Genomic DNA, 21,829 nt, shown 5'->3' with positions numbered 1-21,829 from the left:
AGGAGCTCTCATAGGTTGATAGGCTAAAGAGCAGCCATGACATGTGGTCCGAGTGCATCTCGGTGAAACAAGAACCCGTGGAGCTGCTCGTGCCGAGTTCTACGCCGGGCTGTTGGCAGCGTCCAAAGAGAACTTCGCTCAAAAACCAGGGTTGGATTTAATCTCTGATCATCTGGCTCAGTTTGCCTCTCCGTTGCAAGCCGGTGCCCAGGTACTAGAAATACATTTCCATCTGAGCGCTGGCATTTCAGCCACTTAAGCGGCCAGGACTGACAGATGGCCTTGATGGCTCGTTCCCCGCATCGCAGTGTGTCCACTTGAATTTGTGTGAACGTCTGTGTAGATAATTGGTGTCCTCTGCCTAAGGCAGCCGCCAGCGAAAAAGTTCAGAGAAAGAGAGGGGTCGGAATTAGCAGAAAAGGCGCGACAATGATAATGTATGAGTTCCCAGCCCCCGACAAAGAGCGTGCAATAGTCAAGTGCGGCGGTGCATTTAGACAGAAGATTAATATGTCAAGACAGAGTAATACCTCAGGAAACGCTCGACGCGTGTGTGTTTGTGTGGGTATGTGGGTGTATGTGTGAAAGGACATATGTATGCCTCTGCATCTTATTGTATCTGTATTGATGTAGATGTATGTTTACATGTGTACGGTATGTGTATGTGCTGAAGGAGACCTGTTGGAGTCACGTCGTTTTGGACGTGGGGGCACTGTGGCGCAGCGGGTTTGGCCGAGTCCTGCTCTCTGGCGGGTCTGGGGTTCGAGTCCTGCTTGGGGTCCCTTGTGATGGAGTGGCATCCCGTCCTGGGTGTGTCCCCTCCCCCTCCAGCCTTGCGCCCTGTGTTGCCGTGACCCCACTTGGGTCAGACATCCAGCCTGGAGTTGATGGCAGAGGATCTAGCTGGACAGCACTCCGTTGCTCCGTCTCCGCTCCCCAGCCCTCCACCAATAGGAGGACGGTACGTCCTTTTGTAGATTTATGGGGATTGTTCCACCTGAACAAACCTTCTCGCTTCCCTTTAATTGTGCTGTCGCATACGTTGGAATCGTGGTCAGAAGTTGCCGAATCCGCACAACCGTTTTGTCGCGAGCGTGATGAACGTTATGTATGAATGCTCGCAACGTCTTTAGCGATGATTGTCGCCACGGAGCGCGGTGCCGATGCGACCGCTGTCGGAGGCTGTTGCGTCTGATGCAGGCAAAAAAAAAAGGCAGACTAATTAGTCCACTTGTTTATTGATTGGGCTTCTTCTTCTTCCACGTGTGGAGCTCAGCGTCATGCTATCAGAGGCCCGATTGCACCGCAGCGAAGGGGGGGGCTTGTTTACGTTGCTGCTCGACAACTGTCTCTGCGGAGCGTTTCCACCGCGAGCGCAGCGGCGGACTCTCTGAGGTGTGCCGGGCAACTGGGGCATCCGTTTGACCCAAACGAACGAGGATCTCGAACCGACGGAGACGCCAGTTCTCCGCCTCCGGCTCCCCACCTCAGGTGCACGGCATTAAAAAAAAAAAAAGAAACACTGTTTATTTCACAATTTAATATTTATTTCACTTTTAGTACTTAGGGGACTGCGATCTTAGGAAGAGAATCTGTGACAAAGTTTCTTTTTTTCCTCCCCGTTTCTTTTATCTTTTTAAAAGAAATGCCCTTCAAGCAGAAAAACAAAACAAACAGATATTGAAAACATATATAATCTGGAAACCTCAGGGTCTCATTAAATGTTTCTTATAATAAACCCCTTAAGAAAAATGTTTAAAAGAAGCGTGATTAGGATGTGATTGTCTGATTGCCTGGATACTAGGTACCCTTCCTTCTGGATAGTCTATTTTTAGAGAACACGCTCAAGCGCTGCGGAGTAATTATGAGAAGCGCGATGATTCTTCCACGGCTAAAAATCCAGCTTATAAATAATATTTGCCTCATTGATTTCCCTTTGACTTCATAGCCACTCGGTGTGAAACGGCCTCCGCGGAGGACAGGAGGAGAGGCCAAGGGGTGTTTGGTGAACTGAACAGGTACGTTACACAGCGTCCCTTAGGCCAATAAGACTCAGCCACACGCCTCGCACGACACACACGTCTCCGCTATTCTTCAGCACCCCAGCAATTACACACCGTGTTTATTTTGCCTACGGCCCGTAGTCTGAAACCGCAAGGCTCGAAGGTTCAGGGTTTCTGCGCTGTTGAAGTCTTAATTATGTAATCAGTTTTAATTAGTCAATTATAACCCAGAAGGACCAGATTTTAAGAGCTGTGCTCTACAGGGCATGGGGCACACTGCATATTTGAGATTTAATGGTAATGTGTACACTTCAATTAGCCTTGGAAAAACGCTGTGAATTTTTAAGGACGTTTAACGGTTATATTTAGCTGTTGCGAGAGGTATATCATTATTTTTTTAAAATATGATTAATTCCCTTATATTCGGGGCCTTAGACCAATTTCTTCATTTCTCGGTACGTTGCTTTCCAGCATCGCCTCAGTTTTGCAGGTTCTCCGCATAGACGTTTCATTTCATCCATTGTAAATGTGCAACTAATTAACCTTGGTAAACTTGAGTGAGCTCTAGCCTACCTGTCAGTAATCTCTTTATCTTCTGTAATTACTTGGGCCTCAGCGCTCTGCACGCGTCTCTGTGTGTGTGTGTGTGTGTGTGTGTGTGTGTGTGTATATATATTTGCATTCTACTGCTTTGTTAACCCTATGTTTTTTCAGCAAAACATTGTACCACTGTAAAGTAGTCTTAAGAAGCACACCTTCTGGCTATTTCATCTTGGGGGGGGGGGGGGGGGGGGGAATAAAGCAAACTTTTATTGGTTATGTCGGGGTTGGACTTTGGGATCATTATGGCGTTAAAGTGAGAATCAAAGTGAAAATTCAAAGTCATTTGAATGAATGAGGTGGACAAATGTGTGTGTGTGTGTGTGTGTGTGTGTGTGCGTGAACTCTACTGTATCTCTCACCACCCAGTTTCCAATCCATTGTTTACCTTGATGTGGGCCAACTAATCGGCATGGGACTCGCATCCCAATTTCCCTTATGGGTACGAGGCATGGAGGGAGCCTTGGTTCTTCCGGGGCCCAACAGGGGCGCAGAGCAAAGCGAAAGGCATCGATGGGGGTAGCACGAAGGCCTCGCTCCTCTCGCGCTCTCACCGGGGGCTCTACGGAGCACCTCTCAAAAGAAGATAAGCCTTAATTAATGTTCCTCTCCGACAAAAGGGGAGGCTCATTTTCTCTCCATCCAGGCTCACGCTCCTCACGCAGATTAAGGCTGATGTGTTTGTCTCGGGCATTAAGCTTCAAAAGAAGCCTAATCTGGTGTATTTGCTCCTCTCTTCCCTATGCTCCTTTTAAAGACGGCAACAAGGTATTTTTACCGTGAGTGGGGATAAAATTGGGTTCTTTTTCTTCTTTAATAAGGCAGATGCGGGTCCCCTTCAACTTGTCATTTATTCTATCCTATAATTTATTGTATTGTATAGTATTTTACTGCGTTCTGTCTAGCGGCAACGGAGTGGTGTGAAGGTCAGCGTGCTGTTTGGCCTCCTCTCCTCCTGGATCGCAGTAGGCGGCCGTGATTTTCTCAGCTGCTCCTTCCACCCGCACGCCTTGCCGCTGAGGAGCCCTCCATCCCCAGCCGCACTTTTCCAGGCCGAATTCCTCGGCTGCGAGGGTTTCGCAGGAGCTCCAGCTGACGGAAGACCCGGCGCATGGTTTTCTTCTCCCGGTCTCCACCCCTGCCGGTCGGCCGTACAATGAGTCGGCCCAGTTTCGCCGCTTCCCTCCCTCCCCGCCGCAGTGGGAGAGGTGGTACGGCCCGCCAGTACAGTTCTTGGAGCTCCGTCGCCGAGTCCGTTGTAGCGGAGCAGCCTGCTTTCAGGGGCGGTTGTAACCAAAACAGGGAGAACGAGAGACAGAGAGAGAGAGAGAGAGGGAGAGGGGGGGAGAGAGAGGTAGACAGCAAGACTCCAGTCAGTGCCTGGTTCAAGCCCTGCTGCATCTGCCCGCCTCCTCCGCTTCCTGGCCCTGCTATGACCCTTTTTAAAAGTGAGCACCGCAGCCCCAGACGTGAGTACTGCCGGAGCACCTCCTCCCTCTCCCCCCTTCCCCGTCTCCCTCTCCCTGCGCCGTCTTTGTCTTTGTGGATCCGAGCGGCATGGCAGCGGCGGACAGCCGGCGGCCCCAGGGCTCGCCGGTGCCTAGAGCCGGCAGCTGCCGGTTGAAACACGGGTGGGAGAGAGAGCGTGGCGGGAGGCGACAGCAGCTGAGCCGTTTATTCTCACTAGCAATTGGGATCGCACGCTCGCAGGGAGGACGGATAAGCGGGGGGGTGTTTGTTTTGGTGCGTGTGTGTAGGAGTGTGCGTGATGTTCACGGTTGGAGGAAACGAGGAGGGCGTGCGGTCCCTCTCTCGGTCCGAAAGGTTCGGGAGAGGTTCGCGTCGACGTGATGCTGCAACCCAGGCCTGTGCGACTCCATGACTGGCGAGAGAGAGGAGAGAGAGGAGAGACGCAGGGCCGTCCCTCACCGACAGCACAGCCTAGAGGGGCCGGAGTGTCGGGGCGCTGGGCGCGCGCTTCCCTCAGCCTGAGCAGTGCGTACATGTCCAGAGGAAAGGTACCGTCCTTATTCATCGAGAGCGTCATTAGCTGGCGGACGGGTTATCGAATATATTGAAGAAAGTTGACATTCTCCAAAATGGAGCATCTTTTTCTATTCACTTCTTCTCTCTTGCTCTGGTCTTCTTTGCTTCTTGTATCGACAGTCACTCATGTTACTCCTTCACAGAGAGGACAGGGGGATTCATGGATGGATGGAAGTTGTTTTTTGTCTTGACAGCAGTCGGTGGATTGGTTTGTCCAGCCAGTGCAGGTGACCCCCGATGAGTCCTTATTTGGGTGACCTCCCTCAGCTTAAGATGTAAAAGGATGGTTTTAATGCCTCAGGCATTATTCATTACTGTCGTCTGACATTTACCCTCGCCTTGGCATCTCTTCTTCGGAGCGGGGAAGTGAGGAACGGCGGCATCTTCAGTGGCCTGTTCCCTGTTTCTCCAAGTACCGAGTTGCTTCAGTATATTTTAACACAGACTTTGTAAAAAGCTTGTCGTCATATATATGTAAATGTTGAGATGCCATGTGCTTTAAGGGTTTTGTCCATCATTAACAGAGAATGTGTTTGCTTCGGTAAGAGAGTGGGTGGTTTCCTCCTGCTGAAGTATCTGCAGTTTCTGTGATAAGACTGTTTTGCAAAGAGTACAATGTCTGCAGAAAAGAGCTGCCAGACACTTGTGGATGATCAGCTATTTCAGTCATAAGGCATCTAAGGCCACAAGGGTGGCCTGGTCAACCCAACGGGCAATTCTGATGGTCCCACGCTAGGTTCTTGAGGCGTGCGAGTGGTTAGCAGTGATCGAGCCGTTGGGAGTTGCTCCCCAAGATGCGGTGGTCCAAGACCATAACAGAAACACAACTGCTGCCCTCAGGAGAGTCCCATCGCTGGGTGTTTTGCACTGCAACCTATGTCTTGAGGGTCTACTTTGTCATCCTTGTCCTTTGGCCAGGTAGCATTAGCCACAGGGCATGAGACATTGCATCCATGCAGAAAGTATGAGCATCAAACAGATGGAGGCTGTTCATACTTTAGGGTTCAGTGAGAGGAACACACAGCTGGGCTAAACAGAAGATGGGCGATAGAAATCTTGCAGATCTACGTCACGGTATTGAACCCGACATCTTTGTGATGTAGGCTTTCCAGGCAACGTGGGTGGATTTGATTGTGCAGCAGAAAAGATGATCAACCATGCCAACAATTGCAATGCAGATATGTTAATAATGTACATACTGCGATGTAAAGGGGAGACCACAGTTGTTAACCTAGTCCCTCCCTGGGGTAAAAAGTGTTTTTCAGCTAGATGTTACAAAGCAGTTTAAGCAAGTCAGATGCAATTACCCTGACAATGATGCAAAATTACCATGTAACCCAGCCTTCAGTATGCTTGTGCTTGACAACAATATTGATCTCTGAGGCTGGCAGATTAAAAAGCTACCACATAGGGAACAGGTGCTTAGGTATTCATTAAAAGCAAACGATGGATGGATGGATGGATGGATGGACGGACAGACAGATAAAGCACTTTAACACACAAACATTTCTGTAACAGTTTGCTTTTCTGGCATGTTTGGTGAAGACCGCACAACCCCCACCCCTTGTTTGACAGCGGGGGGCATGCTGTCAACCTTTTTTTGTTCTTTGCAGTGCAGCGCTGCTAAAGACAAACGGCGCTTTCACAGCCTCTTCCATCAGTGAGCAGGAGCTCCACAATAAAGCTGATTTTGGACTTCACTCCATTGCAGACCTTTTATTTTTCACGGGCACTGAACCCTGCTTTACATGCGCATGGTCTCCATTCCGGAAGTGTTTGCGTAAGAATACCCTAAAGCAAAGCCTGAAAAGGTCTGCAAGGATGAGGCTGAGGTGTTCGATTGTTCGCCGAGCTTGGCATTTAGGTTGCAAACGTTTCGTCACCAGTCGAGGTGACATCATCAGATGACCGGTGGCGAAACGTTTGCAACCTAAACGCCAAGCTCGGCGAACAATCGAACACCTCAACCATCTACCCGAGCTACGAAGACCGCCGATATTCTCTATGATCCTCAGGATGAGGCTACTGGAACCCAAGGCCAGGTAGCTGGTTGACCAACAAAGCCGCCCTTTCTCTGTTTACCACAAATACGTGGGTTTTAATCCCTCGACTTGGGGCAGATGCCGCTATTGGTGCGCCTTTGTTTCCCGCACCAGCCGCCGAGCGGGATTCTGGTGATGTGCTGTGATGTGCATTTCGGCCAAACCGCTGCCACGGGCCATTTGACGCAGCTCTCTTCCATTCATCCCGTTTGAATCAAACCCCAGTCCATCAGTTATGTGCCTCCGTTAGGCGAGGTGCCAGGAGGCGAAGAATAAACAAGTGGCCGTGACAGAGTTCGGGCCCTCTCGGGTGCCGTTGAGATGATGTGTGGGAGCCGTAATCGTGCTGGAAATCCGTCAGGCGCACATCCTCGCTCAGGCCGCCGCCGCGAAGGGCCATTGAATCTGTGGGTTTGAGATCCAGATTGTTGTATTGGCTAATTGAAAGGGCTGCGTGTGTCCGTGATGGAGCGCTCATTTTGCGCAGCGTGAGGAAGACGGCATCGCCCTCCGCCAACCTGGGCGCGCGTTCTCCGAGAAGAGCTCGGCCTACCTTTCCGTCCACCGAACACCACCCGACAGGTGGCGATCGTGACGGCCATTGTACGAGGCAGGTAGGAGCGAAAGGGTGCGTGCGGGGTATCTGCTTAATTGTGCATTTTAGGGATGCATTAAAGGCCATCCCGTTTGTTACCTGGGAAGCAGGCGGTGGAGTCGACAGCTGGATGACAGCAAGGTGGGCAGGAAGCAGCGTCGCGAACGGCGAACCAGCTCCTTCTGCCCGTCTTGCTAATTCACAGCAACTCGGCTATGTGCGCCAGCGCTTTTGGAGCTCAGCAATATCGCGTAGCTCCTTATTATCAAGCGAGGGGGGCTTGTCAACACTTTCCAGCTGAAGTGTTAATAAACTGCTGATTATCCTTGATTCTTCGAATGACACTGAACACGAATTAATTTGAAACGCCGAAATTGGAAACAAAGGGAAATGATTGTAAAACACATCGCCGTTATTATTTTATCCTGAATACATATTAAAAACCAAGGGGTCCTTCATTATTTGAGTTTGTTATCTAAGCAAGGCACCCTGGACTGTTTTGCATAGAGATTACAGCGCAAATGCTAATTGTATTGTATTGCTTTGTGTTTACCGAATATCAGAAGTTGCCCTCTCAGAGGCTTTAGCTCCAGTTGTTACAGGATTGCAGCATTCTGCTGCAGTTTTCAGTAATGACTTTATAGTGCGGTAGATTAGCTCGACGCATTTAACATATTCCATGGACCTCACGGCTAGTCAAGCTTGCGGCTCCATTGTTATGTCGCTAACTCCCGCCAATTTGAATGCGCGGTGTGTGCTGCCGCTTTTATTGAAGAAAAATGTTCAGAGAATTCATTTCCCTTATAATACCTCGGATTTGTACCATTTGAAGGGAGGGAGCAGTCAAAACGACATACAAAGTGACCCCCCGTGGCTAAGCCTCTGCGCACCCATATTAAATGAATAAGCCAAGAGCGGCATTTGAGATTAGCGTTTGTGCCTCTGCTGGGGGCACGGGGATATTAAGATGGAGGTGATGGGAGAGGTGAAGCTGGGACGCTCTATTAGCGAACCATTTGATTAAGCATGATTCCGATTTGCCTGTCGATGACGCCGAACTCCTGTCGGCCTGCTGGGGAGGGTACGTGTGAGTTGGGCTGACTCTCAACTGCTTTCATCATCTCACACCTCAGAGATCCCTCTCGTGTTACTGTCTGGTCTTGCTGACTATATATCCTTCGCTATGCCAGGCTGTCCTGCTCTCCGGTGGGTCTGGGGTTCAAGTCCCGCTCGGGGTGCCTTGTGATGGACTGGCGTCCCGTCCTGGGTGCGTCCCCTCCCTCTCCGGCCTTGCGCCCTGTGTTGCCGGGTCAGGCTCCGGTTCCAGCCAGTGTGTGCGTGTGCGTGTGCTAGCCTGAGATCATCTCGCTGAGAAAAGCTTTGGGTCCAACTCACCCACTCTAACAGGAGGATTTTGGTATTCTCTTGCCTTTTTTTTTTGTATGGAAGAGCTGTAACTGATAGAGTTTTCTTCTGTGTGACAACACATTCGCAGTGGATCAATCCTCGCCGTCGCCCGCTCTCACAAAGAAATCAATAGCTCCCTTGCTGTTCCAACTTGGGTTTGGCATGTCTGCCGTGCTCTTTCCCCCACCATCCCGCTGCTCCCGACGTAGCAAAGGTCAGCTCACCCCATGGCCCCCCTGCTTCTCCTGCCAAATGCTGCCCAGGTGACCAGTTGCTGTGCATTGTAATTAACTAATGGTGCCATTAGACCAACTCATTGGCATGCAGACTCTGCCGCAGAACTCCATGCGTGAGGAGGACCTTGAGGTGGTAGCAGAGAAGAAATGCTGGTCACAAAGGCTTGGGGGGGTTGGAGGTTCGTGTCAGCGTGGAGGAGAGACACAGGAAAGGTGCGGCGTTTTGGGAAGCAGACCAGTACACATTGTGGGTGCCATCTCAAATGCTCCCCCCAGGACACAGCAACTAGTGGCAACGCTGTCAACGGGTTCAAACCGAGACTGCACTGGAGGGAGCGCTGCTGAAGGCCGGGAAACGGAAAGCATGTCTGCCGTCCTTGCAGGTTTATGTTGCGCCTGCACCGCTGCTGGTTTGTCAGGGCTGATTACACGGAAGGTCCGAGGGGGATGCCGTCACATGCGTGCACCGGAGGCCGCGGAGCAGTGTTCTGATTTTAGCCCAGCGTGGACTCAAATGAAAACCCAGAGAGGTGAGTAATGCGGAGAAATGTTGGAGAGGACCTGGGAGGCAGAATTCAGATGAGGATCATAGGGGTCACAGCTGTGCACAGTGCAGCTCGGCCAGGTTGACTCAGTCTGACAGCTCTGCGTGTGTGTGTGTGTGTGTGTGTGTGTGTGTGTGTGTGTGTGTGTGTGTGTGTGTGTGAGATTATGAGGAATGCAGTTTGAGCAAGGGGGTACAGGTGGGGTTGGGGTCGACAGGAGGAGGGTGAGGTTGTCGACAGAGACTAGACATTTTGAAGGCCTGCGCAGAATCGGATATGGGAGGGAGAAGCAATTAATTTCACAGTGGCAGATGGAGGGCAATTAGCGTGTAAAGCACTTCATTTATCTGGCCCTGCCGTCTCTGTGGGACCCCAGGGTCTGTCAGGAGGGTCAGGCAGCCTCCGGCTTTGTGGCATGTGGCTCGTCCTTCTTCCCCGCTCTGGGCGGGGTCCGGGGCAATAAATGTGTCGGGGGGATGGGAGGAGGGCGGGACTCCTGAGCCGTGTGTTGGCTACAGGTTACATCATCAGCTGATGTTGGAGACCGCGTGTGTGTGTCTGTGTTTGTGTCTGTGTCTATATCTACGTGTGCGTGGTTGAGATTGAAGAGGCATGTATGAAGAATTCACTGAGCCCCAATCGCCCAAGTGAATAATAATGACCACTGCGCTTTTGCTGTGAGCTTGGCCCAGTGGGCCAGGGATCGCCGCATCGCTGCCAAGGCATACTCCTCTGTCTCTGTCACAAGCTTGCGTCAGAAAATAGACCCCTGGCAACTTCACAATGTGTAATGGCACGATCGCTGCCAGGTTATAACCAGCTGCGGTTTTTAGTGTGATGGAGTATATAACATGCAGGATGTAATAAGTTAATCTCCAACTGAAGGGGTGAAGAAAGAGTGTTGTTTTTATTGTAAAGAATTTTGACCGGTCTTCAGGTACTTTGTTGTGCATCGGCTCTCTCTGAGTCACATGAGTGATGATTTTTTGCCACCGTGTTCAACAATGGGTGCGGTGGGGCAGTGGGTTGGACCGGGTCCTGCTCTCCGGTGGGTCTGGGGTTTGAGTCCTGCTTGGGGTGCCTTGTGATGGGCTGGCATCTCATCCTGGGTGTGTCCCCTCCCCCTCCAGCCCTTTGCCCTGTGTTGCTGGGTTAGGCTCCGGCTCCCTGCGACCCTCGTATGGGACAAGCGGTTTCAGATGATGTGTGTGTTCAGCAATGTGTTTCTTCCCATGTAGTTGTCTCATATTGCACTCTTAACTGTTCTGTGTGCTGTGTCTCCCTCCTGGCAAGGAGCTATCATAGGCCAGTGCTTTACATATTATGTGTCGCATGGCAGTTACTCGATGGCACAATTTTCTCTAAATGGAGGCTCCGGGCACACTGTTGACATCCTCAACTAATGAATTCAGTTCTAACATGGTTTGAAACATGCAATTCATTCCATGAACAGCTCAATCAAGGCCAACTAATCACAAGACCATTTTTACGTGCCAACGTAGAAGTGTAGTTTCCTGTACCAAGAATGAAAACCTCCAATCCTCGCGCCCCCCCCCCCCCCAATCCCATGGTGTCCTGACCAATGCAGGAGGTGCCCTGTGATGACTGCGTATCTCCTGCCTGAGTGCTCCTTGTTCCGTTGCAGATATTAGCATGACCGGAGAGCTGAAGTCAAGCCGCCCAAAGACCGGACCCAAGAGGCCAAGCAGCATGGCACATGGGTGAGTGCCACCCCATTTACCCCCAAAATAAAATAATTGTTGAAATACAATAGAGTCAATTGATTACCCTTTGACAGTGACTGTGATCAGTGTTTGCCTATCCCATGAACAACTCCAGTTTCATCATCCCTTGCCAAGTGAAATTTTGTGCCACTCCTTAGTAAATCATGAATACACGAGAGCTCCCACATACATGAAACTAATTTTTCCACCCTTACAGCTTCCTTTCCTCAGTTATGTTGAGTTTGTTCCTCTGAAGTGTACGAGGGCTAATCGAGAGGAGTAGTTCAGCTTGCCTCTCTTAGCTTTATGAGTTTAGAGGCTTCAGGATCCCTCTTCGAAATAAGAGTTTCTGGGAAAAATGTTGGGGAAAAAATTGAAAATTGGTCCCAGAGCTTCTATTAGGAGGAGCGATCGAGTTGGTCAAGAACAAATGAGAGCAGTGTACCTGAGTGAGTGTTAATAAATGGCATTAGGCATGTATGTCTGCGTGCCGCAGTAATGACGACCCATATAAGAGCCTTTTATCATGCACGCGAAGAGCCGAGTCAAACCTGACGCCTAGAGACCACTCGCGTGGTTTTCAAGGCAAGTCAAGGGAGGAGCAGAGTTGGGTTGCCAGGGCCTTCCTCTGCATGTTAGGGGAGGCGAACGCAGGGAGAAACATGGAGCCGCCACGCATCCCAAGCAGGACTCGAACCCCAGACCCACCACCCAACGGGGCACCTCTCAAACCCACCACACCCCGCCTCTTATAATAAATGCTACTATTACCACTTGTAAGTTGCAGCTGAACCATGGTATACATCTCGCAGGCAGAGTCTCAGCTGTATATTTAACAGAACATGCTTATGGTTGGCTGTGCTTCGCAGAGCAATTTGTGATAAACGCGAGATTGGCACTGCTCGTACTAGCTTGCTCACCGCACTCGATATCCCACATGATATCCCAGTGCTGACCGATCATGGAACAGCACCAACAGAGTTGGCTGACGATTTATATAGCGGCACTGAGAATTCCAGAAAACCTTTGCAAAATTCCTCCTAGAGAAAGAGATGCCAATAAGAGAAGGCCACTGGGGAGGAGGCATATCGGTCAAAAGGAACAAACCGCAGGGGTCTCATGCGAACATGGGCCTGAGGGGATGGAAAGTCCCAGCGGTTGAACAAAATCGAGCTCGCTGACCATATGCCACATCTTTACCACAGTCCAGCAAACAGTCACAAAAGCGTGCTTGAGCTGCAGCCTCAGGTGCAGTGAGCTTGTCTGCCAGCCTGCATCTCAAAGGTGGGCCGCGGAGGTGAAAGTGTGCATTGGCAGCACAAATGCACAAATAACTGCCTCCTCAAATGCCTTTTTACTGGAGCTTGAAGGTCAGCAAATGTAGTGGAAGAACCTGGGATTGTCCGTTCGGCACAAACAAGAAAGGACAAACGGTTAGAAAACAACGGATATGTAGCGTGATGTGTTTCAGGTCGTGTTTCACTTCATTGCATTGTCATTACCTCAAGGGATGTGATTTTAAATATGTTTTTATCTTACCGAAACAGAATAGCTGAGCGTTGTTTTTAAAATGGGAGGTGGGGTGGAATCGGTCATTCCGGAAGTTTCTCATCAGGTCGGGCCCCTTCTGTAATGACTATCGACGTTCCGGAGTCCCTGGTTCCTGGCCTGCAGCTTCACGAGGCTCGACACACACGTAGCCAATCGGGTCTAGGGGTTCTGTGCCAAACCCACGGGTCATGACGGCAAGGGCAGATGGTTCTTGTTCCTCTTTGTGACTAGCCAGGTGAGCCTGCATGGCAGGCGTCCAAGGAAACGCATCATCTGGCACAAAATCCATTCTGGATTTAGCCTTTGACATTTGGCGCCTGCCATTCCATAAAGTCTCCCGCTCACCTTCCTCGGGCTGAGTCAGCTTTGCCACGGCAAAGTTGCAGTGAGGGAAGTGGCCAAACGTGCCTTTGGTCGTTGTTCTCTCCAGTCTTAGGAGTTGAACAGTGTTATTGTTAAAACTGCTGTAAATACATTAAAAGATCTTGCCGTTTAGCTATAACATGATACAACAGACTGATGGCATTGCACAATGAGCCTGGTATACCTAAGCATTGCTGGAAGACCATAACCTGTCACGTGCAGTATATTCGGAGTGGCTGTAACGAACCCCATTAATTACCAGCCGCAGGTTTATCAACTGGGTGTTGGATCCCATCCCTTTGTTGGTGATGCAGAGACAGGAGGAGGCGCTCACGTCCGTCTTCAATTGATCTCGTGCTCCTCGCCTTCTGGGCGTTCCTGATGCATCTGAAATGGATCTCGCTGCCACAGGTCAGGAAAAGCGGCAGCGGACCTTATCAGAAATATTGTGGTGCTTGGGGAATCTGACAGGGAGACTTATCAAACGGACGGAGTGGAAATGGACTGGGTGGTCACCCCTGGGTGCCCAGTGGGCTGCGCATCCGTCATCTGCGGCACCTCACAGCAAACAGCCGGACAGACAGACAGAAAGTTGCGCGCGCGCACACACACACACACAGAGAGAGGCACAAGCACGGACGCACACTCGAAGCCACACAGAACGCTTCGGTTTTAGACAGGTCAGGGCCGAGAGAGACAGTGAAAAATGTATTCTGTCAGTCTCTTGGACATAATATTCCACTTCTAGATGGCCTGGTAGCTTGTTTCACACCCAATTTATCTTAAATGTCTCACAGTGAGCTCTGGAAATGCTGGTCAATACCGCGATGTGTCCAGATAGAGAAGTACAAAGCTGCGCCCTGTCCATTTGTATTCAGCTGGTTCTTCCAACAAAAGTACAGCCAGATCTTGGCTGCTTCGCCGAGACGGCACATAAGAACACGGATGACTGATGTAAATATGATCAGTCAAATCTGAATCCCTTCTGTGGTTTCCCACCTGCCGGTGAAAGAACAGCTGGATTCCACGTGCTGCTGCATGGAAATCCATGCAAAACCACTCTATAACAACACCGTGAATAAACACTTATGGCATTCATTAAAACTCACCCACAAAAGCACCTGTCTGAAATGCTTCTAAGCTGGGCTTCGGGCTGAAGGTAGCCTTCCGGTGATCTGCGCGCCGAAGGGACCGGGCTCTCAATGTCCATCTCCGCCGAGCCGATGGAAACTGTCAGAAAGACATCCTTCTAGTTCGGCAAACCAAGTGGGCCCCGCCAGCTGGAATTTTAACACCCAAGAAGATTTTTCGAGCAAAGCGGCGAGGCAGGTTCCTCTAACCTCATTGAGAAAATGTCTGTTTACTGATCCTGCTCTGCACGGTACAGGAACTCTGAGAACGTTAGGGAACGCGGACTGAGCGGAACCGCTCGGTAGCAAGCGAGGGAAGATCCCGCGGAGAGGGCTGAAAACGGAAACGCCTCCGTCACTGTCAGGGGTACCGTGTACGGTGTGATTGATGCGTGTTCCCTGGGCTGGATGCCTCTCAAACAAAGGCGGAATTCGAGCGCGTGTGATTAATTCTGCCGAGATGCCCCGAAATGGAGGGTGCGGCGGTTCGCTCCGTCCTCCGGCATCAGGAGGCCTGCCTGAGAATCGCTGAAGGAGAGAAAATGAGACAGAGGAGGACAGCAGGTCCATCTGAATAGCGCGCTGCAGCTAATTGGCTCGGCGACAGCGCCTTGCTTTTATAATTGCCGTGTGGGTGGGAAGAGGTATGGGCTTGCTGCGTTTCTGCTCCCTTCTTTCATCACCAGCTTTTTCCCAAGGATCCACAGAAGAGTTTTGAGAAAGCATGAAAAATTCAGCTGGAATGACCTTCCTAGCTGTGGTCATTTGTGCTTTGCTCCTGGAGGCTGGAGAACGGTCAAACGAATGCTCCACCCACTTGAGCCCTGCCGACCCCTCCTCCACCTTCCTCTTCGTGCCCCGCAAAGCACCTTGGCCTCCTCCTCTGCCTCCGTGCCTCAGCTCACCCCACTGTCCTCCCATGCCTGCAGGTCTCTCTGCTACACCATGCTCCATTTAACATCATTTACTATCTTAAAGCCCAGCGCGGCCCACTCGCGAGCACATGGTCTCCTTCGCAAACAAGCGCGCACACATAGCTGCACATATTTACATACCCATGAAGCGCAGCCAAGCTGAGGGTCACCCATCCTCTGCTTCTGCTGCATTAGCCCCTACAGCCCGCGGTGCTCACTCAATTTGTTTCCCTTTGATGGTGATCATTTTCATTCCAGAGCGTTTTTTCTTTTTTCTTTTTTTTTTTTTTTTTCGTGCGCCATAGCAATGGCTGCTTTTTCCCGTCATTTTACTTGGTAGCCGCAGCGCCCTGTAACGTATCTGCGGAAAAGCCGAATCCATCAAAGTACCGCCAGAGTAAAACCTCTGGATTCCGTCTGCTTTTTCAGGCGCTTCCCACAGGGCACATTTCTTAAAAGGCTTAAGATGAAGCCGTATGCATGAGGATGACACCGAGGAGTCAGCCAGGAGAAGAGTGCCATAATAGGGTGTGGGTGGCTGGGGCAGTGTGTCTGCCAGGGATTCTCTCCTGACCTGTCTTGCTAGACAGGAGGCCAAGGAGGTGCTGATGGAGGTTCAGACTGCTGGGCGTCCTGGTCCTCAGTGGGGTCCGGATCAAAGTCCCTCACAGGGGAACGCTGGGCCACCTTGTGAGGTTGGCTGAGTAAATGTCAAAGAGCTGTCAATCACCGCAGAACCGCAGCCGGCTCTCGTGAGGCCAGTTCACCTGACAGCCTGGTTTTCCTCTTAAGCACTTAGCTCTCCGGGGTTGCTTTCGCTCCTAAAGAGAGATTGACAGCCGACATAGGGACAACACCCTGATCTCCTTTTCAAAGACTTCCATCCACTGCTGGATCTCTCCTCCTTGTCCCTTTGTTTATTATATCTGCCGAACAGAAGCTTTTATCTAAAGCCATTTACGGATCTTACAGTTCCACAATTTGGCCTTTTGTAAAACTTGAACTATAAAAGTGCATAGTCCTGTAGTCACTGACGGCTCCCCCTTTAAGATCCTGCGTGAATTGGTGGGGACGTGCTGTCCCCTCGAGGATGCCTGGAGGCCCAGTGCCAGCCGCAGCTTGGGGAATCTGCTCGACCTGATGCTGTTATGTAGAGCCAGAGGAAAAAGCACCAGCAAAGCATTTGTTAAACTGGTTTACTAAGCTTCTCCCCATCACTGACACTTAATTCAGACTTTTGTACGAGTAATCCTGCATGAAGTGAATCCCGTGTCGGGGGCTGACACCAGTGCAGCCGTTTCCATGGTTACCGCGCGGGTCATGCCTGCTTCCCTGAGATATTTAAGTCTGTTTTCTGACTGGCAATTGTTTATTGTGCACTTTCCTCACATGCCACACCAGGCTTAATCTGGATTCCAGGCTTGAATATCCCGAGTGAAAATCTGTCTGTAATCCCAATTTGGAGCGGCCATCCTGAGATCTGTGGGTCACATCACGGGATAGGGATCAGAAAGTGCATCGCTTAACAGTGTTTCGTAGATGGGGAGGAGCTTTTATGAGAAAGATGTGCCTCAACTTTGAGATCAGCACATGGGGCTTTGCCTTGTGCTCCAAAACCATCCTCCCAAATGCCTTGCTCCCTCCTGAGTCTGAGCCAAGGAGGTGTCTATGAATGAGAGCCCGAGCTTTAATGCCTTGAAGCCTTTGCAGTGGCAGCGCTGGCCTCTTCATCCATGAGGTCTGCTATGAGGCCAGTATATTGGTTATTGGACCTCAACTCAAGGCTCTACAGCACTTTATTAAAAAGTGTGGGCTGCATACCTTAGAAGAGGGGGTTCTTCACCTGATCCCCCTCCTATGGAACTCATAACAACCGGAGTCCGACGTGTAAAGCAATGCCTGGTGGCACTCCCATCAACCCCAAGTGAGCAGGATCAAGAGGGTCTTCATTTCAATTGGGAAGGAGTTGCTAGGTCATTTTTTAAAAATGCAGTAAAACATCTTGCAAAATCACTTCCAGCTATGCCCAACTAAAGCCTACATTATTCAAAATAACTAGTGAATAATTTTTAAAATGTTACACCATCATAATATATTAAAATATGTGAAGTCAATTGCTCCTTTGCTTTGAAGACAATACGCCCTGAAGTTGCAGGTTTACTCGAAGCTTGAGGGAGGACTCAACATCAGAAACGCATCTTGATTTTCACATTTATCTTTTTGCTGTTGGACTGTGAAGAAAGGTGGCTTTTCACAGGTCATTACTGTACGAGTTCTACCCAAGCACTTAATGACAGGGTTTTTCAGCCCTGGTCCTGGCAACTCTTGGATGCTGGTTTTATTGCAGCTGAGCTACTAATATCCTGTATTTCAGGTGTTGAGCAAATGAATCACATGATTCAATCCACGTTAAACCAACAGCTCGGCCAGAACAAAATGTTTGTTTTTTTTTTCCCAGCTGCGTGAAGCATATTACAGCTAGTATAAAAAAAATGTCAGAGGAGAATTTGCCCCTGCAATACATGTTTTATTGATTTGATCACAGCTAAAACTTAAGGAAAAACTGAATAAATTAGCATCAAAACTCATTTGGATTAACCAGTTCCGTAGTTATTTTTCAAAGGCTAAACAATTAAATATTAAACACCGGATAATCGTGGAATAATTGGTTCAATGAAATAAGACTACTGTATTACTTTTGTTCATTTCATGTTTTCAAGGGTGAAAATAACCAATTTTTCTAATTATTCCAGCGTCGCAGTCAAAGGTAACGCGATGTTGGATTAAAACAAAAATTGCAGTGATCTCCTGATTAAATTTGTTTTAATATTATTGCAGTTTTGCGATTCATTCAACCAACAGCTCAAACAAGTATAATTAAGAGCTCCGCTGTCCCCCTGCCCTACGGCACTAACAGTCAACCACAAAAGCTGCTGTCAGTGCATTGTCTTATGAGTGGGCCGGGACTGAATAATAGTCACTTACACACACATATCAGCACCGTTCTAACATCTGTTGAAACAGGGAGGCTTGTACAAAATTAAACCATGACCCAAATGGTTGCAGTTTCTCTGTTTTCTTTGTATCAGCATCTAATTTTTGATTTTTGCTTACTGAATTAAAATTGTGGCCGTAACCTGGAAAAAGTCCAAATTTAACCTCCCATGATTAACTCACTCCTCATTATTGCACTGTTACCTTGTTTATCTTTTTACAGATGTATTTATATTGGTTAACTGTGCGTAGCCAAGTCGTGATCAGCGATGGCTGTACACCAGCAGGATTTAGGGAATACGATGTAGCTGACATCTGAAACGTGGCAGCCGGTGCTGTAGCGGTTAGAACTGCTGCCTTTAGCCCCAAAGGTGACAGGTTCAAATCCCAGCTCTAGTACCCATGAGCAAGGTACTTACCCTAAATTGCTCCTGTGAAATTTCCCTGCTGTGTAAATGGGGTAGGGGGCATGGTGGTGCAGTGGGTTTGACCAGCTCCTGCTCTCTGGTGGGTCTGGGGTTTGAGCCCTGCTTGGGGTGCCTTGAGACAAACTGGTATCCCACCCCCCTTCAGCCTTTTGGCCTGTGTGGCCGGGTTAGGCTCTGGTTCACCGTGACAAGTGGTTGTTGTAAGTCACTATGGAGAGAACTATCACCTGAATGAATATATTGTATGTAAGTACACCTGAGTGTAAGATGAGCTGGCTTAATATCCAACCAATCACTTCTGCAAAGATTAAGCAAGAACAACTTTACCCTGCAGCCAGTTGTTATAACAAGAATGCTCCCTCGGTTCATGGTTTTGTTATACATTTGTAATTTTCTGGTGACTTTGTCCAAAGCGACTTGCAGCGGTAGGCAAACTAAGCCATATGCTGTTATGTATCCCGACACTCAAAAATGTCACGTTCAGTCAGACACAAATGCCTGTTAAGCGTCACCAACCCACCTAAAACACATCTTTGGGAGGAAATTCATGCAAGCACGGGAGAACATGCGAACTCCACACAGTCTGATCCAGATTGAAATTCATGTCTGAACCCGCAACCCAAGAGCTGCAAGGCACCAGCGCTACTCGCTGTGCCATCATTCTGTGCTCTGACTACAGTGATAGTTACACCGTTGGTTGATCCTCCAGCTTCCCACCCTGTCCAGGACTTCTGCTGCAGGCGACTGTAGAGCAGATCTGAAAATCCGCAGAGCTGGAAACGTCTTCAAAGAGATTTATGCAGGTATGCAGGAGATCTCAGGACACAGAACTTAAAATAGGTGGCAGGGCGAAGCGGAGTCAAACCGGGAGCACTGATATTTAAGGACGAAAACATGACAGTAGTCAAAGAATTTCCTGGATTCTGTAAAGTTGGGAAACATAAATTATCGATGAGATGAGGAAGGAGCTTTTAAAAGCAATACAAAAAATACCAAATGCAGGGAGAGAAAGCTGAGGAGAGAATCTTGGTTTAAAATGATGGCCTCTGCATTAGGTGCGCTGATGGATCAGTTTATCATCAAAATGGAGATGTTTAGAGTATACGTCTCCAAGTAATGAAATGCAAAATGAGCCACCAACAAAGTCCAGTTAGATAAGTGCTGTCCTCTCGTGGAAGGATGGAACACTGACCTCCACACAGACCAGGGTTGGCCACTCCAGGGAGGCCATTTAAGCCCTTGTTCACCTTTGACCATATTATCACACCTAGGCTCTTTACATTTTATAAACAGTAGTGCAGCTGTTGCCTGTTTTAGGGTGTGAGCCTTTAACCCTTTGACCATAAGACCGGATCCTTAAACTTTCTGCTAACAGTCGTCCATGAAAGCAAACCACTCGCACTTAGTCCTCAGCTGAAAAACGCAACTAGACCGGAAATCCGTTCACATCTCGGGTAGTTCGTACATCCGACCGCTGCGCCAAAATCAGTAAAAGCTTGATCCCGAAGAGGTCCTTCCACAGGTTGGAGTCTGTAAAAACCTCAGAAAAAAGCAATAATGAATTAAACATTTGCTGTAAGAACGTATTAATGCAGTCCTCCAGTGAGGGAGTGGCGGGAAAACACTGGTACACAGTGGTGCCATGTGGAGGATTCCCATTCATCGAGCTCTGACCCAAAACATTCTTCGTTGTTCATACCTGCACGGAAGCATGTTGCTCCATCTGGCCGCAGTTCTGTTGCAAAACACTGTAATTGTGTTGCTGCGTGAGAGGCGTTTGGCTGGAGAGCCGGCTGCCAGGCTTTTATCCAATTTAGTCCCTCAGCAGGGATAATGCCCAGGCAGAACGGCAACGAGCTGTCGCCTTCAGCGGTGACATTTGGTGCTGGAAAAGGTTACCGTGCCGACTGCAATCATCCCAAAGAGGAAGAAGCCATGTGGGTAAAAACATGGGCTCAAATGACTGCCTTTTAGGCCCTGCACCTACATGGGTCTTTCTCACAACTAATGCATGTGAGGTGTTTCTGGCTTCGCCAGTCTTGCCCGGTTTGCTGCAAGTAGGTTGACTTGATTGGCTGTAACTCTTCTTTTCCTCCTGGATTGGACTTGCTCCACAGAGAATATGGATCACCTCCCTTATATACCCATCTCACAAGGCAGCAGTAGCTGCAACCTCATCCCAAGGTCTTCAGATAAGGGAACTGACCCTTGCCTCACCTGACATCTCAGTGAGGAAACATCAGGCTGGAGAAGTGGTCCTTGCACATGTGGCCTTAGCATAATTTGTCTCAGCAACACCAAGACAAAAACAGCACAACAGTAAAGTACAAATATGTCCACACACACAAAATAAAAGGTTTTAATATTTCATAGATGTGGTCATGAAGCACCATACAATAAGTTCCAAAAGGGGGACCGATGTTGTAGAATTCTTTTGAATTGTCATGCGGATCAAAATTAAATTTTTCTTTAAAATTTATATTTAAAATATGAAATATAAATACACACACACACACATTTTCAGAACCGCTTGTCCCATACGGGGTCACGGGGAACCAGAGCCTAACCCGGCAACACAGGGCGTAAGGCCAGAGGGGGAGGGGACACACCCAGGACGGGATGCCAGTCCGCCGCAAGGCACCCCAAGCAGGACTCGAACCCCAGACCCACCGGAGAGCAGCACTGTGGTCCAACCCACTGCGCCACCGCACCCCCTGAAATATAAATACAAAATATAAAATTTTTATTCAATTTTTAAAATTTAAGTTTATTTTTAGTTGAAGGACGTTAAACACTTTGGTTGTCCACACTTAGAGACGGAACTATGATTTCTTTTCTGTGGAAACAGTTTAGGTAGGCGATGGTTTCCACTGATATACCTTCACTTGCATAGCAGACACACACACACACACACACACACACACACGCCGTGTCCGCCCAGTTGTTCCCGTGTGTTTTTCTATGACCTTCTGCGCCCTTTCTTGTTTATGCTCAAGGGTGTTCGATGAAGTCAACCCTTTCCATCACTTGAGGCTTGTATATGTCTTCTAAACTTATTTTTCACTTTCAAAGACTATACCGTTTCTTGACTCTTGTGCTTCGCTTAATTTTCAGAGCCAGACTGAGGCTGAATTTAAATTGTTTTCCGCGAAAAGCTGTGCTTTTGGACTGCCCTAACCAGGAAGCTGGGCCATCGCTGTGACCAGCAGACCTGGAGAAATTCAGACTGAAATCAAAGGTCTACCAACGGA

At 49.1% G+C, this 21,829-nt stretch overlaps 1 protein-coding gene across 4 annotated transcripts in view; it reads left to right on the top strand.

The window, feature by feature from the left end:
- LOC108940910 (RNA-binding Raly-like protein) overlaps window positions 1-21,829 on the top strand; it is a 65,471-nt gene that overhangs the window by 9,559 nt on the left and 34,083 nt on the right. Inside the window, exons 1-2 of one of the 4 annotated variants that reach the window (XM_029256466.1) lie at window positions 1,965-2,018; window positions 11,120-11,195. In XM_029256466.1, the coding sequence (XP_029112299.1) occupies window positions 11,128-11,195 (68 nt within the window). In that variant the 5' untranslated portion in view covers window positions 1,965-2,018; window positions 11,120-11,127. Of the gene's footprint in view, window positions 1-1,964; window positions 2,019-3,848; window positions 4,073-9,363; window positions 9,460-11,119; window positions 11,196-21,829 lie in introns of those variants that run through there. The other 3 variants (XM_029256464.1, XM_018763314.2, XM_029256465.1) reach the window with 3 other exon arrangements.

This window comes from Scleropages formosus, chromosome 11, assembly GCF_900964775.1.
Source record: "Scleropages formosus chromosome 11, fSclFor1.1, whole genome shotgun sequence".
Classification (NCBI taxonomy): Eukaryota; Metazoa; Chordata; class Actinopteri; order Osteoglossiformes; family Osteoglossidae; genus Scleropages; species Scleropages formosus.
Note: the sequence above shows the minus strand (reverse complement) of the source record. Positions and strands in the feature narration are given on the sequence as shown.